The sequence below is a fragment of the Primulina eburnea genome, chromosome 16 (genome assembly GCF_022965805.1).
Source record: "Primulina eburnea isolate SZY01 chromosome 16, ASM2296580v1, whole genome shotgun sequence".
NCBI lineage: Eukaryota > Viridiplantae > Streptophyta > Magnoliopsida > Lamiales > Gesneriaceae > Primulina > Primulina eburnea.
Genome location: NC_133116.1, coordinates 28,605,242 through 28,622,203, shown reverse-complemented (window position 1 = coordinate 28,622,203; position 16,962 = coordinate 28,605,242). Strand labels below are relative to the sequence as shown.

Here is a 16,962-nt window from a genome sequence, read left to right as displayed (position 1 = left end):
GTGAGCTATTATAAGTAATCGAAAAGTAATATAATTTTTAATCGAGTAAAATATTTAAATTTTGTTTATTTTTTATATAATAAAGCTGAAACTGAAATATTAAATGTAACATTTTTCAACTTTTTTTAAAAAAAAATTCATAACGCAAATCAATAAAACCTTATTCTTTTATTAAAAAAAAATTATATTACATAAGTTTCTACATGGAAAAATACTTTAATTTGCTTTAGAAGCTACAAAAGAAGTATTTGTTTCTTTATTTCCTTTTTAAATAAAATAAAGAAATGTTTTTTAGTTATCGTCATTGTTGAGAAGTTACGAGTCTTCCTAAAAGAAAAACGAAGAACTTACGAGTCAGCAGTACTAAATATACTAAAATATTATGTGAAATTTGTACGCACGATTGTGATGGAAATTATAAAATAATTACTTTTTCTAGATTTTTTAAATATAATAATCGTCAATTATAAATAGGTGATTAATATCTCAATGACAAGGACAATTTTTTTCATAGAACAAGGAATATTTGTTAAGATAAAAAAAATATAGTTGTTAGTCAAGGTGATACTCACAAGAAATTTAGGGTCCGCTCACAGCAAGTGTCACTAATACAGACGTAGGGTTTTGAAATGGTCCCGAGCCTGAAATCACGAAAAAGACCGGTAAGAAGGGGCCAGGAGGTTGTCCTGGCGTAGCCCCTCCGACGCTCAAGTCAGTGACTGAGGATATATGGAGGGAGCAGCTAAGGGTGGTGCTGAAAACAATATAGTTAATGAAATATCGTACGCTCAAACCTGGTATTAATAGGAGAATATCTGGGCTTGTCATGGGCCCTTCACCTGTGAGCTACCTGTGGGCCTTAGATATGGACCGAGGGTTTGGGTCAGATCTTGATGGGCTCATCCATGGGGTATCACCAGTCTCCCCCTCCCGAGTCGAACTGAATCGTAGGTTCAAAGTTTGTTTAATTGTGTTGTCCTTGGTTTATCGGCGATGAGGATGTATCGTAACAGAAAAATTAATTTCGTTTGCCGTTAACGAACAATGTTCACGGCTGCGAAAATTACGGGGATCGACCTGCCCGGTCAGGTCGTGGGGGTGTGGGAGCAACGCCCCCATAATTTTTTCAGAAATAAGCAGTCGGAAGGGTGAGGCCGTGCGGAAATTTGAAAATAAATCAAATCGCAATCTTCTCCACTTCTACGCTCGCCGCCCGTGTCTGCTCGCCTTCGCCGAGCTCGCCCACCAGCCCCACGCCTCGCCCTCGCTCGCCTTCGCCGAGCTCGCCCACCAGCCCCACGCCTCGCACTCACCCTCGCCCTCGCCCTCGCCCAGATAGCCTCGCCCACGCTCGCCGCCCCTGCCTGCTCGCCTTCGCCGAGCTCTCCCACTAGCCCAACGCCTCGCCCCTCCTCGCCCAAGCCTAGACAGCCTCGCCCATGCTCGCTGCCCATGCCTGCTCGCCCAAGCCCAGACATCCTCGCCCATGCTCGCCCACCAGCCCAACGCCTCGCCCAAGCCTAGACAGCCTCGCCCATGCTCGCTGCCCCTGCCTGCTCGCCCCTCGCCACGCCCCACCCTTTAACTCCTCTGTTAGATGATATTTTGGCAGGAAAATTCAATTTTTCACGCAGCTCTTCTACTAAGCGATGCCTTAGTAGGAAAATAAAGATTCAACACCTCTACCCTCTAACTCCTCTGCTAGGTGATACCTTAGCAGGAAAATAAAGATTCAACACATCCACCCTCTAACTCCTCTGCTAGGTGATACCTTAGCAGGAAAATAAAAATTCAACCACTCCCCACACTCTAACTCCTCTGATATGTGATACCTTAGCAGGAGAATAAAATTTCTCCTCTCCATCCTCTAACTCATCTGCTAGGTGATCTCTTAGCAGGAAAATAAAATTTATCCTCTTCTTCCAAACTATGCTCCTCTACTAGGCGATGCATTAGTAGGAAAACAATAATTCTCCACCTTCACCCTCTAACTCCTCTGCTAAGCGACGCCATAGCAGGAAAATAAAATTCAACATCTCCACCCTCTAGCTCCTCTGCTAGGCGATACCTTAGCAGGAAAATAAAGATTCAACACCTCCACACTCTAACTCCTATGCTAGGTGATACCTTAGCAGGAAAATAAAAATTTCACCTTGTCACTCTCTAGCTCCTCTGCTAGGCGACGCCTTAGCAGGAAAATAAAAATTCAACCTCCTCACCCTCTAACTCCTCTGCTAGGTGACACCTTTGCAGGAAAATAAAAATTCAATCTCCTCACCCTCTAACTCCTCTGCTAGGTGACACCTTTGCAGGAAAATAAAAATTCAATCTCATCACCCTCTAACTCCTCTGCTAGGTGATACCTAAGCAGGAAAATAAAAATTCCACATCTCTACCATCTAACTCCTCTGCTAGGTGATACCTTAGCAGAAAAATGAAATTTCACCTCGTCACCCTCTAACTCCTTTGCTAGACGACGCCTTAGCAGGAAAATAAAATCTCTCTTCCATCCCAACTCTGCTCCTCTGCTAGGCGATGTATTAGCAGGAAAATAAAATTTTTCTTCCACCCCAATTCTGCTCCTCTGCTAGGCGATGCCTTAGCAGGAAAATAAAATTTTTCTTCTCCCCACCTCTGCTGCTCTGCTAGGCGATGCCTTAGCAGGAAAATAAAAATTTTCTTCTCTTCACCTCTGCACCTCTGCTAGGCGATGCCTTAGCAGAAAAATAAAATTTTTCTCCTCCCCAACTCTGCTCCTATGCTAGACGGTGCCTTAGCAGGAAAATAAAGTTTTTCTTCCACCCCAACTCTGCTAGGCGATGCCTTAGCAGAAAAATAAAATTTATTTCATCCTCGCAATACAACAACATCAACGAACTTAATATAAGAACTTGGCTTTATTAAATTTCAACTGAGAACATAAGACAAATTCAGAAATGAAATACAGCAAAATTCAAGTCAAGATTAATATTCTCTAAGGTGATAAGTGCTCCCGGGCCTCTTTAGAGCCTTCCCCGGCGCATTTTCTAACTTTTTTCTCTGCTCTTCTTGCACCTCCACAGGACAAAGTTACCCACTTAGAAGCTTATGCGAATGACTCTACAACTGTAAGACTGAGCTCAAGCTTCCATGCGAATGCTCGCGACCTCTCTTTTCTTCTTCCTTCACGATTCTTTCATAACAACGACGTGCGACTTTTTGGTCCCCGCACAAGACTGCAACTCCTTTTCCCATAGGAAACTTAAGCTTCTGATGATAAGTGGAAGCTACGACTCTAAAATCCTTTAAGGCTGGCTGCCCCAGGATTCCATTATACGATGAGGGAGTATTCACTACGGTAAATGTTATCATCTTTGTCACCCGCCGAGAGTCATGTCCCAAAGATAGGGGAAGAGTAATCTGACCCAGCGGCGGGATGGCATGTCCTGCAAACCCATACAGCGGGGTGGAGACCGGCTCAAACTCAAATTCTTCCACCTTTATTTGATCCAACGTGCTCTTGAACAAGACGTTCACGGAGCTTCCATTATCAATAAATATCCTTGCCACATCATAATTGGCAATGGTGGCCGTCACCACCAAGGCATCGTTATGTGGAGTCACAATGCCTCGGAGGTCTTCCGACCCAAAGCTGATGACGGGGTCTTGTGGTAAGTCTGCACCACTATATATCTCAAAGTTCTTCAATCATCTCCCAGGTGCTTTCCAAGCTCGCCAATAGCCTCCATCAGTAGCACCGACCGAGATCATATGAATCATTCCTCTCGTAGGGTGGTTATCCTCATTCGTTCCACTCCTCGGTTCGACAGGCTCCTAAAAGACATCTTGACCTCGACCTTCCCCTCTCTACGGATCCTTCTCGTCTGTCCCGCGAAGGAAATCTAGCACTGCACTCAACCATTCGTGACTTCTCCCACCTCCTCGCGGGCTCCCTCACCTCCATCACCTCGTCACGACTCCTATCCAGGAGAACATGTGATGAGAATTGTCCTCTACTTCTAGTTCTGTCCTCCTCTCTTTCCCCTGCACCCCTCTTCCTTCCTCCTTTCTCCACTCCCTCAACTCTACTTCCTCCGTGCCGGTTCTCCATCCTTCTGTACCGTTGGGCATCTTTCAAGTTTACATATTTCTCAGCTCGAGCCAACAGATCATCATAGCTTGACGGGGGCTTCTTGACCAGCGACTTGAAAAACTCCCCTCCCCTCAATCCTTGTCTGAAGGCACTTATCATGATGTCAGGAGTAGCCGCTGGTATTTCCAGCGCTGCACTGTTGAAACGCTGGACAAATTCTCGTAAAGTTTCATTCTCTTGCTGTTTCATCATGAACATGCTCAAATAATTTTTTTGGTGCCTCTTGCTGCTAGCAAATCGGTGCAAGAAGGCAACTGAGAAGTCCTCAAAAGAACGTATAGAGTTGGGCTGCAAAGTGTTAAACCACTGCTGGGCTGAGCTCACCAACGTGCCCAGAAAAACCCTACACCTGACTCCATCTGAATATTGGTGCAACAGAGCAGCATTCTCAAATCTCTCCAAGTGTTCTTCGGGGTCTGTATGTCCGCCATATTCTCCAACGTTCGATTGTCGGAAATTTGGGGGAAGCCCTTCTTCCAAGATGGATAGTGAAAAAGGGTTTTTTTCTTGGGTACCGGCTCCCTGCTTCCTACCTGCTCTCTCAACCTCCGTATCTCCTTCCACGTCTCCCCCATCTCACTAATCTCCCCACTTTGGAGGGGATGCGTCTGTTCAACCCTGCTCTGGTGGACTTCAACATTTTCTTCACGCTCCTGACAGGCGACCTGTTCCTCTACAAACATAGACTCTTGATTCCTCTTCATGGCATCATCCACTGTCCGGGTGATAAATTGACCCAACTGCTCCAGTTCCCCACATTTTCATTAGGACGGGGTTTCTCGACCCTGTTCTCTTGACGAGGCTGTTGTGTTCTCGTCTCCTGATGGGGTTGTTCCTGCCTTGCCTCAGCATGAGACTATTCGGGTCCCCTCTGAGGACGCGATGATGCTGAGGTAGCTCTTCTACTCCCTCTCTTTCCTACCATCTCTACGTCTCAACTCAAATTTTCCCACAGACGGCGCCAAGTGATACTCACGAAAAATTTAGGGTCTGCTCCCAGCAAGTGTCATTAATACAGACGCAGAGTTTTGAAATGGTCTCGATCCTGAAATCACGAAAAAGACCGTTAAGAGGGGGCCAGGAGGGTGTCCTGGAGTAGCCCCTCCGACGCTCAAGTCAGCGACTGAGGATATATGGGGGGAGCAGCTAAGGGTGCTGCTGAAAACAATATAGTGAATGAATATCGTACGCTCAAACCTGATATTTATAGGAGAATACCTGGGCTTGTCAAGGGCCCTTCACCTGTGGGCTACCTGTGGGCCTTAGATATGGGCCGAGGGTTTGGGCCAGATCTTGATGGGCTCATCCATGAGGTATCACAAGGTATAATTTATTTTTTTAATATGTGGTGTACACACATACAAAACGAATATAAGATATTGCACCTACTTGGGTGTCAGTGGATCGATTTGTTAAGCAAATGTGTCCGAGAATGACGTGACTCACTGTTGGTGTTATTTCATATCCCTTCGAAATCAGTCTTACCATTTTTAACGTAGGTTATATCCCAAACATAGAAAATATTACTTGTTCAGATTTGACATCTCTCTTTTACGACTCACTTAATCAAACATATCAAATGGTGTAATGTCATCAACTTAAGAGCTTTTCAGAGGTCAATTATCTCAATAATCATATCACCCATAAACATTAAACCCAACACAAATCATGATATATTCCTAAATATTCACCATAATGTTTGTATTCTTATTCCATATTTTTCATCAACATACTAATATCAAATTTTGATGTTATGTATCTAACAATTGAACCCAACATATATAAGCATAAAATTGCTTTTGATTTGAATCATCTTGAATTTTCTACTGATTAATAAATGGAAAACTCAACTACAAGATTTTGAATTATACAATCATACCGTACAATTGCACCAAGGTCAAAAGTTAAAGTCAGTTCGCAGCATTTTTTTAAAACCAAAATAATGCATAGTTTTGGACATTGACAAATATCAAAGAATAATAAGAACATTAATAGAAAACAAAAAAAGTATATGCATCATTTAAATAATTATGCACAAAATTCCAATCACTGATAAATCATATAATATCACATACTATGATTCAAATAGAAAATTTTTATTTTTCGGCAAAATTTCAAGTAATTTAAAAATTACGATACATTACACTAACATTTCAGGAATTTGTGCATATTGTATTCGATAAATCGTCAATTTGTCATGATAATAATAATAGCATACATGATTTAATTAATACAATAAATGCTACTAAGCTTGATTATAGAGGTGATCATGAGATAGATTTAAGACGAACGACTGGAATCATTCCTGAAGCAAGTCAATCCATCCATAATGAAACTACACAGAATCAAGCCGCTAAAGAAATTGAGCCAATGATTGATCACCAACCAGAAATACCTCAAGAGGAGAATCTTGGAGATACCAATAAAGAACCAGAGATCCAACAACAAGATCCAAATATATTTGGACCAAGACTCTAATAGAATAAAAAACATCTTCTCGAGCTGGTCATCGATAACCCAAACGTCCCTCTTAGAACTAAAAATCAAATGATTGATGAGTTCATGTATATTGTCTTTGTCTCTCAACTTGAACCTGAGAAGATAGATGAGGTCTTAGGAGATTCAATACAGGAATGTCTAAATCAGTTGAAGAGAAATTAATGTTTAACATCTAGTTCCAGACCATCTAATCAACATGTTATTGGAACAAAATGAGTGTTTAGGAATAAAATGGATGCGAGTGGATCAATAGTATGCTATAAAGTCGGGCTCGTAGTTTAAGGATATAGATAGGAAGAAGACATAGATTTTGATGAATCATTTGCTCATGTAGCTAATTTTGTGAAACCATTTAACAAATTAACAAAAAAATTCATAATAAACTTATTCTTTTGTCAGATATTCGATAAATTTTTCAACCGAAAACAAATCAAAATAATTTTATCTAGATTATTAATAAATAACATATCATGTTTATTCAAGATAATTAACAACAAATATATGATTCTAATTTGATATCAAGCCAATATTATCTAAGAATACCGGTATATATTAGATCATATTTAAACAACAAATATCCTGAATATTTGATAAGTGCAAGAATTATACTTAATTTATATGAGAATCTATTCGAATTATGTTAGTTACAGACATAATTACGCTTGGTATTTGTTGTTTTTGTGTCGTGCAGGATATGTACAACTATCGGATGGTTTATGACAATTAGAGGTGTTTTTGATCGTAAACTGTTGGTGAACAAAAGCCGCAACACCAAGGATCAAGCGTTGTAGCACTAGGGCTTGAAGGACCAGAACAAGCGCCTAGGCGCTGACCAGCAGTGCCGCGACGCTTTAATTGCTGAGAGATGAGCGTCTAGACGCTGACCATCAGCACCGCAGCGCAAGACTGCCGAACAATATGCGCTAACCAACTTTGAAATATCTTAGATCTTAAATCATAGATATAATATTCTTTAGAAATATAAACAATCATTTATATTTTAAATTATAGATATCGCTAGATTAACAATTTTAACATCAATTTGTTTCAAAAATATCGATAGATTTTAGATCATATTAAATTTTCATAAAAAATTGTGTTATGCTATTTCAAGAATATCAACATAAAATTATGTTACTTTAGGAGAATCCAGTAATTTAATATAAAATAAAATATTTAACAATAAGTTGTGCTTTTGAGGAAACAAGTTAAAACCAAAAAATATTTGTGTTGATAACATATTATAAAAGTAATAAGAAAATATAAAAAAATAAAGAAAGAAAAGAGAGTTGGGAGATTGACTCCAAATTATTTTATTTATAACTGAGAATCCATATTTATAGACTATAATTACATGAAAAAAATATGTAAATAGATAAAATGAGCTATCTATATTAACCTGAAAATCTATCTTGATAACTATCTATATTTAAATCCATATCATAACATCATTTTCCCGCAAATTTAATTCTTTACATTGCCATTTAAATAAATTTGAACTTATAGCATGCACTATATTTATTGCGTATATAAAATAATTCAGTGATCACTGTTGGTCCAAATTTTTTCATGTTCGACAAAACAAAAACCCACGTACTCATTGAATCTATAAGAAGACTATAACATCTCAATCAAATCGGCCAAGTAGTATTTTAAACTCTTGTAAAAAGCAAACAACCACATATCCTCTTTATAAAATTAAGCTGTGGCCTCCACCTCAAGTTTTTTCATTACCATCGTTCATTTCTTTTTCGAAATGAAAGTCCTCAATGAGAATTTACATATTAGTTGATAATTTTCATTCAGCGCGCACACAAGATTTAGCTCAAGTAAAACTTTAGCTGCGAGAAGTCTTGCTCTGAGTGCAGAATCAAGAATTTCACGCAGTCCAAACAAAAAAAAGCCTCTAGAAGATAGAACAAAAAATAGCACTAGTGGATGACAAGGAGCTTGACACCACATCTAACAATAATCCACTTGACTAATATCATCAGTATCATAGTTTTTCATGATAAAAGCCTCCAGCTAGCTGATCACAAAGGTTCTTAACATGAATACAGTAACTACCCCGCTTCAGGCCATGTTCAATATTGAGGCACTGACGCTTACTTGTGGTCACATGTTCATTAACTTCCATCAAAGTAAGCAATGCCTTTCTTGAAATTTGAGAAAGATGAAATCATATACATACAGGTTTTTTCGCATTTGATACGTAGAAATATAGAAGTCTGTAAGAGGGAAGAGTCCGCCACAACCAAGACATACCCACGTCTGGCGATGTAAGACTTAGCTAAACTTGGCCTTTGAGAAATCCATTTCTGGATGCTGCAAATCAAAAACTACCCATCAGCAAATGCGAGAAATTTTTTAAAGAAAAAGATCAATGTTGGCGTAGAAGATTAGTTTGTTATCACCTCAGCCATGAACTTCTTCATTATCTCTTGTTTTTGCATTTCATCACTTGAGGGAAGGCCCATTTGCTTCTGTCGTTGGTCGAACTGAGAAGAATAGGTCAAGTGTTAACAACATTATATGAAGCAATAAAGACGATGGAAAGATGAGGTGACATGCACATTGGTACTGTGGATAAAAACTCCTAAAATGGTCAAATGACAAACGAGGACTTCGATTTTATGACCATTAAAGCAGATGTAAAGCACATAACAAAGTCATTAAACGTCTACCATCATTTTTTCGACAGTGGACCGTGTTTCAGGATCAAGATCCGACAATTTGCTGTTCTCAGGTTCAACTTTCTGGGTATCAATCTCAGGTTCTCCCTTCACCAAGAACTTCCACCATTCCATCTGGTTTTGCTTTGTTAAGAGAATGGAGATGGATTTCTGGTCCTCTGCAAGAAGTTGAATGATTATTGGCTACTAGCGACTGGGTTTCAATAAATGCTGAAATTTTTAAAAAATCAGCAGACATATGGTAAACTTTTCCATAGATTAATATGACGATAAATAAATCAGTTTTGTAAATGGCAGTAGGTGGTGGCAGGGCGGTGAGTGACCGCCTAGACAGTGTATTAATAAATGATGTTTATGCATAAATGAGCTTCATAAAATTCAACACAATACAATACAATTATACATGATGCAAATAGATATATAAGTGTATTAATAATTTATACAAGATGCAAATAAATATATAACCGTATCAATTTTACCTACCTAAACTCCAGAAGCAGTCATCAACCTTGACAGACTGAAAAAGCTCTCCCTGCAAATTAATAAAGCTCAAAAGAACATTTAAGCAATGAGCAGCGAAGAGGATAAATGTGAATTACAGAACAGCAAGACACACTTACTTCAACCACCGGCGGTTGACCTTTGAGCCCAACTTTAAGATATTTTTTCTTTATTTCGCAAGTAATGAATCTTGACTTTGTTCCAGGAGGTACAGGAACATTAATGTTAACCTCCTGCAAAGATTGACCCCAAGTGTATTTCTCCATGTCGAGGCCATTCCCTTTGTTAGGTGCTGCTCAGGAACAAATAACAATCACCAATAAAGAGGTGGTATGTGCAATAACTAATGTAAGAATCGAATAGAGACAGCTAAAGAATGCACAAGTGATAAAATTGTATTGTGTTGCGAAACATTACCTGGTTAAAACATATATAAAAAATAATAAAACCAGATACAAAATGGTTGTGGAATCATGTACAAAGACAACAAATACATATTAGAAGTGCCGCTCAGGAACAAATAACAACCTCTGGTAAAATTGTACTGCGTTGCGAAACATTACATGGTTAAAACATATATAAAAAATAATAAAACCAGATACAAAATGGCTGTGGAATCATGTATAAAGACAACAGATACATATTAGAACTCAGAAATTATTAATGAGTATTTTTTCATCCTGAGATACATATGCAGTCAATATATAGTTCAGTTTCCTCCTCCCGTTGAGGAATCCGTGATCCTGAGGTGTATAAAATGATTATCTTTAATGTAAAAACATGTATATCAAAGCAGTCCAGCACCTTCTAATAAATTCTCTACACCTAAATGCTCGACATCTCATCCTCGGGTGCAAAACAGATTTCTATTTAGCATGCATATTATGGGGTGTCAAGAAGTTGGGAATTCATAAATAAATTTTGTTCCACATAAAAATAACCATTTCCACTCATAACATGCAAATGCCAAAAAGAGAACATTAATCCTGAGAACTCTATCCATATACAAAAGCAGCTTTGGATGATGCCATGGCAAATGTAACCAATGTCTAAAGTCACGGTAGACATGTATACATCAATTCCAAAAACAACAAAAATGACTTCAGAATGAAGATTGAAAACAATTTTAAGTAGCGTAGGATCAAGGAATTATGATGAACATGGAACTTGCACAATCGATGCAAACAAGTAGAACAGTTCATCCTCATCGAGTTATCAACTTTTCTTGCCCAAGTGTAGGTAAAATTTCAAAAAAGAGAAACAGCACTACCATATCACGAAAACATCAAGCCATCTCAAAACAAAGTAAACGACAGAGTTTTTTCTACTCAATGAAGTAGCAGAAACACGATTAAGTATACAATAACGTCGAGGAAAAAAAGGCATACCTCGAAGCCCATTCTTCTCAATTTCAACTTGAGTCTCACTTCCTTGCTCTACCTTTACCTCCTCCGTCTTCACAGCCGTCGACGTCGAAGGCTGAGGCGGAACCTCCTCCTTAACACTTTTCTCAACTTTTCTATCTACTTCCACCTTCGCTTCTCTACTCTTCTTCTTCTTCTTCTCCTCCTCCTCCGACTCCACTTTATCTTTCACCATCTTCAACACCGCATTCACATCACTCACCAACGAATCGCTCCTAAACAAGTCGCTCTCTCTCGCGACGAACTCGAACACCTTCTCCAAAAACCCAAACGGATCCGACGGATCGAGGGCAGCGTTGAACTGTTTCCTCGCTGGCGGAACCGATGTCGCCGGCTTCTTCTGGTCGTCTTCATCGTAGTCGGAGAGTATCGCCATGAGCACACTGATCCAAGATTGATGATAAAATGGAACTAATTTTGAAATTCGGGGACAATGTTGTTGTCAAAGCCGACCAAGAGTGAAGCAATTTGCAGCAGAAAACTGGGAAGCCGTAGGTTCAGGAGTGTTCTAGGTTATAATTACGGGAAATTAGAAAACGAACCCTAATGTTCGTTTCAAACACCAATTGCCCCAACCCAAAAAGTACTCCACGGTTGTTATTATATCCAGCTATTCTGCATACGCGACGATACGTGTGCATATAGTTTTTTTATCATTATCGATGGATTAAAGTGAATTTTGACATTATGGAGGGACTAATTGATATTTGAACTGTTGAAATATAAAAAATAAAAATAAAGTGTGTTGAAATTTTTAAAAACAAAAGTATAATATTAGTATTATATAAGGGTAAAATTGGAAAAAAAAATTGGTGTTTTTCTTAAGTAGTTAATATTATGTCCTCAACTTTAATAAAATAGAATAAATTTAAAAGGAAGGTTTAGTTCTATCAATATTTTATTGAACGAGTCTCTTACACAATTATCAATATTTTTTCAAACAAATTTGTTGAACAAAGTTTACTCAATATAATTTACTTGACTAACGTTTTTACATACTATTACGTTAACGATCAAGTTTACCTAATGTATAAAAATATAACAAACGAGTGTTTCACCATCTAAAAAAACGAAGGACATAGAAAGCATGAAGCATGGCGATGTATCAAATTCAAAATTTAAAATTTAGAAGTTTATGTGAAATTAGTATAAGATTAAGTGTGAATAAATATTTTAATTATATCAAGTTATTCAGTATAACGTATAAACATACAAATCTTAAATGTATAAATCTTAGTAATTATTCAACTATGAAGGGTAACAATTATTAAAGAATGTTTAGGTGTATATATATATTTTTAAATACATTTTATATTGTCAAATGCTTAATATTTAAAATTTAATTTTATAAAAAAAAAGTTGAATAAAAATTTAGTCTAAAATTCTTAGATATTTATTCTCGATTTTCGTGGTTTTTTCATGATCAACGTGGTCAATGACCTTAGGCTGAAAACTTTTTTCGTGTATTTACTTGAATCGATGATTTTTCTTTACGGTTGACGCTTAATCCATGCTTTTTAAAACATTTATAAAATCATGAAAAAATAGCAATTGATACACCAGCCATTTCTGAAGTTATGTCGTTGCACCGAGACCAAATTTTAATTGAAGCAGAAAATGAAGGTCTTAGAGGGGCAGTTAGAAGGCCGGGGCACCTCTCGGTGCAATTGCCAAGGGATGTCCATTTGCCGAAGTCATTGTCCGGGAACCTCTTCCCGAGAACTTAAAATCTGCCAAAGTAAAAGATTATGACGGCAATGCAGACCCCGAGGAGCACCTGGCCAAGTTTGAAAATATGGCCATGTTACACTGATCTAATCAAGTGTAAGGTGTTCCTGACAACGTTGGTGGATTCTGCTCAAAGATGGTTCGAGAGGTTGGCTCCTCAAAGTATTAGTTCTTTCAAAGACTTCTAGAAGGTGTTTTCACACCATTTTAGCAGCAGCAAGAAATATAAAGAGACTGTTTTTAATCTTTTTGAATTCAAACAGAGCCTGGAGGAGAGTTTAAGGGCTTACATCAGAAGATTTAATAGAGTGGCTTTGGATGTCCCCACCCGCGCCACTGGGACGAAAACTACTGCATTCACCCAAGCTTGAGGGAGGGTGAATTTTTCAAGTCATTGATCAAGAAAGCGCCCGGGGACTTCGAGGATTTATTATCCCGAGCAGAAAAATATATCAATATGGAGGAATCCCAGAAGAAGAAGAGGGAGGCCGTAAGGAAGGAGAGAGAGGACCGGCTGTCTAAGCCCGAGGAGAAAGGACAAATAAGGGGTAATCCAGGGCACTTTTCTCACCATGTGCCTCTAAAGATTGCCCGGGAGAGGGATGTCCAAGAATGCAGTAGAGATCTGGCCCCAGATTATCAACTATCCCGGCTTGAGAAGAGAGGATTTTGCACTCTCCACAAAGTATGTTATCACAACACTGAGGACTGCAAAACGTTGAAGGGAAACTATCCTTACCTTCCGTCCCAAGACCTAGTCAAGCCAACAAGAGACCGAGATTGCCTCCATGGACATCTCGGCAGCCAGGGTCCAGTGCCCGAGGATGAGGTGTATGAAGTAATCCGAGGAGAGAGCCCTAGAGAAGGAGAGAACTAGAGCTTGAGAGGAAGAAGACTTCGGCCCCTGCCATGGGGTTGATTAAAATGATACGAGGAGGCTCCACTGATGGAGATTCTCACCAGGCGAGGAAATCCAGGAGTAGGAGGGATTGCATGGAAGTGGAGGGGATGAGGAGGAATGATGCGGTAATCAATTTTGGCCCGGAGGATTTGAAGGGAGTAAATCTGCCCTAGTCATCCAAACTCGGATGGGCAACTAGGAGGGGGAGATTGTATTGCCATTAACTCTGGGCTCCCAGGATCTTAAAAAGACAGTGATGACCTCTTTCACTGTGGTGGACTCCCCCTCATCATATAACATAATTCTAAAGAGGCCGGCTATGAATGAATTGAGGGCAGTGACATCCACCTACCACCAAAAATCAAATTTCTTGTGGGAACCCGGGTAGGAGAAGCCCGGGGAGATCAACCTTCTTCTCAGAAATGCTATGTGGAAGTAGTTCGGGCTGATCAAAGCAAAACATGGAGGGAAGGGAAGAAAGCAAGAGTTGATAAAGTAGGAGGAAGAGTAGTGGAGAAACGGGAGGTACATTTCGTGGCCGAGGAAGAGCAGGAGGTTGTAGAAGTCGGACCAGGCCAGCAAATCCAGGTGGCTTAGGACCTCAGTGCATCCACCCGGGTTAGTTTGATTAACTGTTTAAAAACTAATATTAATGCTTTTACCTGGTCCCAACAGGAGTTGGCAGGGATCTCACCCATGATATCTGACAATCATTTGAACATTCTCCCGGGATCTTACGCGGTGAAGCAGAAGAAAAGATACTTTGGTCCGGAAAAGGACAATTATTGATGAACATGTGAGAGATCTTCTAAAATCCGGCCACATTCGGGAATTTCAATTTCCTACATGGCTTTCAAATTTGGTGTTGGTGCCTGAGTCCACCGAGAAGTGGAGGATGTGCGTGGACTTCCGTGATCTCAACAAAGATTGTCCCAAAGATCAATATCCCCTGCCCAGAATTGACCAACTGGTGGATTCCATATCGGGATTTGAGCTGCTAAGTTTCATGGATGCTTACCAGGGGTATCATCAAATCCCCATGGCAAAAAAGGATCAAGATAAAGCCAGTTTCATCACATCGGGAGGTGTATTTTATTATGTTGTAATGTCTTTCGGGCTGAAGAATGTAGGGGCCACTTACCAGTGTCTCATGAGCAAAGTCTTTGAAAAACAATTGGGCCGGAGTGTGGAAGTATATGTGGATGATATTTTGGACAAGTCTAAAGAGGTTGCGGACTTCATTGCTGACTTAGAAGAAACTTTTGCCACTCTAAGGTATTATGGGATCAATCTCAATTCTGCCAAATGTATCTTTGGCGTAAAGACTGGAAAGTTCTTGGGGTTCATAGTGACATACCAGGGGATTTAGATGAATCAGGAGAAAGTCAAATCTGTCTTATGCATGTCATCTCTCCGATCTGTCAAAGAAGTGCAGAAGCTGACCGGGAGGATTGCTTCTCTTTCTCGATTTATATCCCGATCAGCACACAGGAGTTATCCTTTCTTTCAGGTCCTAAGGAAGGCCCAACAATTTTGATGGGATGAGAAGTGTGAACAGGTCTTCCAGGATATGAAGATCCATCTTGCGGAGCTTCCTATATTGGTAAAGCCAGATCCCGGGGAGAAACTGCTTGTTTATCTATCTACTACGGAGTATGCTGTCAGCTCAGTCCTGATAAAAGAGGAAGGCTCTGATCAAAAGCCTATCTACTATGTCAGCCATGTTCTAAGAGGTCCCGTGTAAGGCTTGAGAATTGTCCGTGTCATCGATGTGAGACTTGAAGAGGAGAATGCACGACATGAAAAATGAGAGTTTGAGCAAGCATGGCCGAAGCCACACCGCCCCTGCGGTGCTAGGACTACCGCACCCGCGGTGTAGGTGACAGAAAGTTGAGGGAAATGTGCGAAGCAACACCGCACCCGCGGTGCGTGCAAGACCGCACCCGCGGTGGTGAGACCGCACCCGCGGTGATGCAAGTGCCGCACCCGCGGTGATCGAGATTCGGAAAATATTATGGCTGCCGAGAGCTCAGCGCACCCGCGCTCTTACGCTGCCGCACCCGCGGTGCTGCATGCGAAGTGCCACCTTTGTTTCTTGTCTTGACAATTGGCATGATATATATATATATGTTTGTAACATGACTCATCATCCTTATTCAGAAACCTCAGAACCGAGAGCTTGCAAGGGAGAGTTTTCATTCCTTTTGATCTTAAAGTTGTGATTGTGCGCGATTTAGCCATCCGATTTGTGTTCCGAGGTAAGATTTGTGATCCTTGCAACAAGAGCTAGCTAAGGATGTAAGTTTTGTTATGTTCCAGCATGTTTCGAAATTTATATGTTGGAGAAGTTATGATTTTGTTAGAAATATGTGTTTTTAGTATATTGAGTATTATAGAAATGCAATCGGATGGAATATCGGATACCGTATAGATGTTCTTGAATTTTCAGCATATGGTAGACCGAAGATATACAGATTTCAGAATATATGTTAATGTTTTGATGATAGTACGAGTTGTTGGTAATTGAGTATGATATTGTTGAGTTATCGGTATTAAGAAATCACGCCGTTACGCCGTCAAATTGTATTGAAACCGATTTCAGTTTTGTATATTGAGTTGCTTGAGATGTATATTGATAGAGTACACATTGGTTATGCCATTTCAGATTGGTAGTGGTTATTGTGAACTCAAGACTTCGACTACGACACAGACAGTGCGACAAGAAAGGTATAATTCATGTGGTCACGGGATTGCACAACTCGATTCAGATTTGATACGAGTTTCCCTAAATCACATACTAGATTGTTATTACATTTGATTATGTAATGCCTTGTTTATTGATTTATATTCGAGTCCTGAGATAGGAGATATTGGCAGACTTGCCAAAACTAGACGTTTCGGTGTATCGACGCATAGGAGCAGATTTGCTATATGTGCAGACCCTCGATACAGAGTTGACCGAAGTCTAGGAATAAGACGTACCGTTGCCCCGAGTGGTTGGGTAGGTGACAGACCGTCTTATTCACACCGGGATCCCTAGATTAGAAATGAGTCGAGTCAAGATTTAAATGTGAATACAGATTT

At 39.8% G+C, this 16,962-nt stretch overlaps 2 protein-coding genes across 2 annotated transcripts; both read right to left on the bottom strand.

Annotated features, from left to right (window-relative positions):
* Positions 1-3,099: 3,099 nt before the first annotated feature.
* LOC140816150 (uncharacterized) lies at positions 3,100-4,321 on the bottom strand. The gene is made up of 2 exons (XM_073175227.1): positions 3,831-4,321; positions 3,100-3,664 (listed from the first exon to the last, which is right to left on the bottom strand). The coding sequence occupies exons 1-2, from the start codon at positions 4,319-4,321 to the stop codon at positions 3,100-3,102; spliced, it is 1,056 nt and encodes a 351-aa protein (XP_073031328.1).
* A 4,273-nt stretch (positions 4,322-8,594) lies between these two features.
* On the bottom strand, positions 8,595-11,804 carry LOC140816887 (protein BOBBER 1-like). Its single transcript, XM_073176378.1, has 6 exons — positions 11,214-11,804; positions 9,945-10,117; positions 9,808-9,856; positions 9,316-9,482; positions 9,046-9,129; positions 8,595-8,956 (listed from the first exon to the last, which is right to left on the bottom strand). Exons 1-6 carry the CDS (start codon positions 11,623-11,625, stop codon positions 8,918-8,920), a joined length of 924 nt encoding a protein of 307 aa, XP_073032479.1. The 5' UTR covers positions 11,626-11,804; the 3' UTR covers positions 8,595-8,917.
* Between the last annotated feature and the right edge of the window lie 5,158 nt (positions 11,805-16,962).

Excerpts from the sequence above, each read along its gene's own strand:
- LOC140816150 (XM_073175227.1), bottom strand. The coding sequence starts at position 4,321 with ATGAAACAGCAAGAGAATGAAACTTTACGAGAATTTGTCCAGCGTTTC. Across the intron at positions 3,665-3,830 it reads GTAGAGAGGGGAAGGTCGAG|TGGTGCAGACTTACCACAAG; the intron begins GTCAAGATGTCT and ends TGAGATATATAG.
- LOC140816887 (XM_073176378.1), bottom strand. The coding sequence starts at position 11,625 with ATGGCGATACTCTCCGACTACGATGAAGACGACCAGAAGAAGCCGGCG. Across the intron at positions 9,130-9,315 it reads CCACTGTCGAAAAAATGATG|TTCGACCAACGACAGAAGCA; the intron begins GTAGACGTTTAA and ends TATTCTTCTCAG. Across the intron at positions 8,957-9,045 it reads TGAAGAAGTTCATGGCTGAG|CATCCAGAAATGGATTTCTC; the intron begins GTGATAACAAAC and ends TTTGATTTGCAG.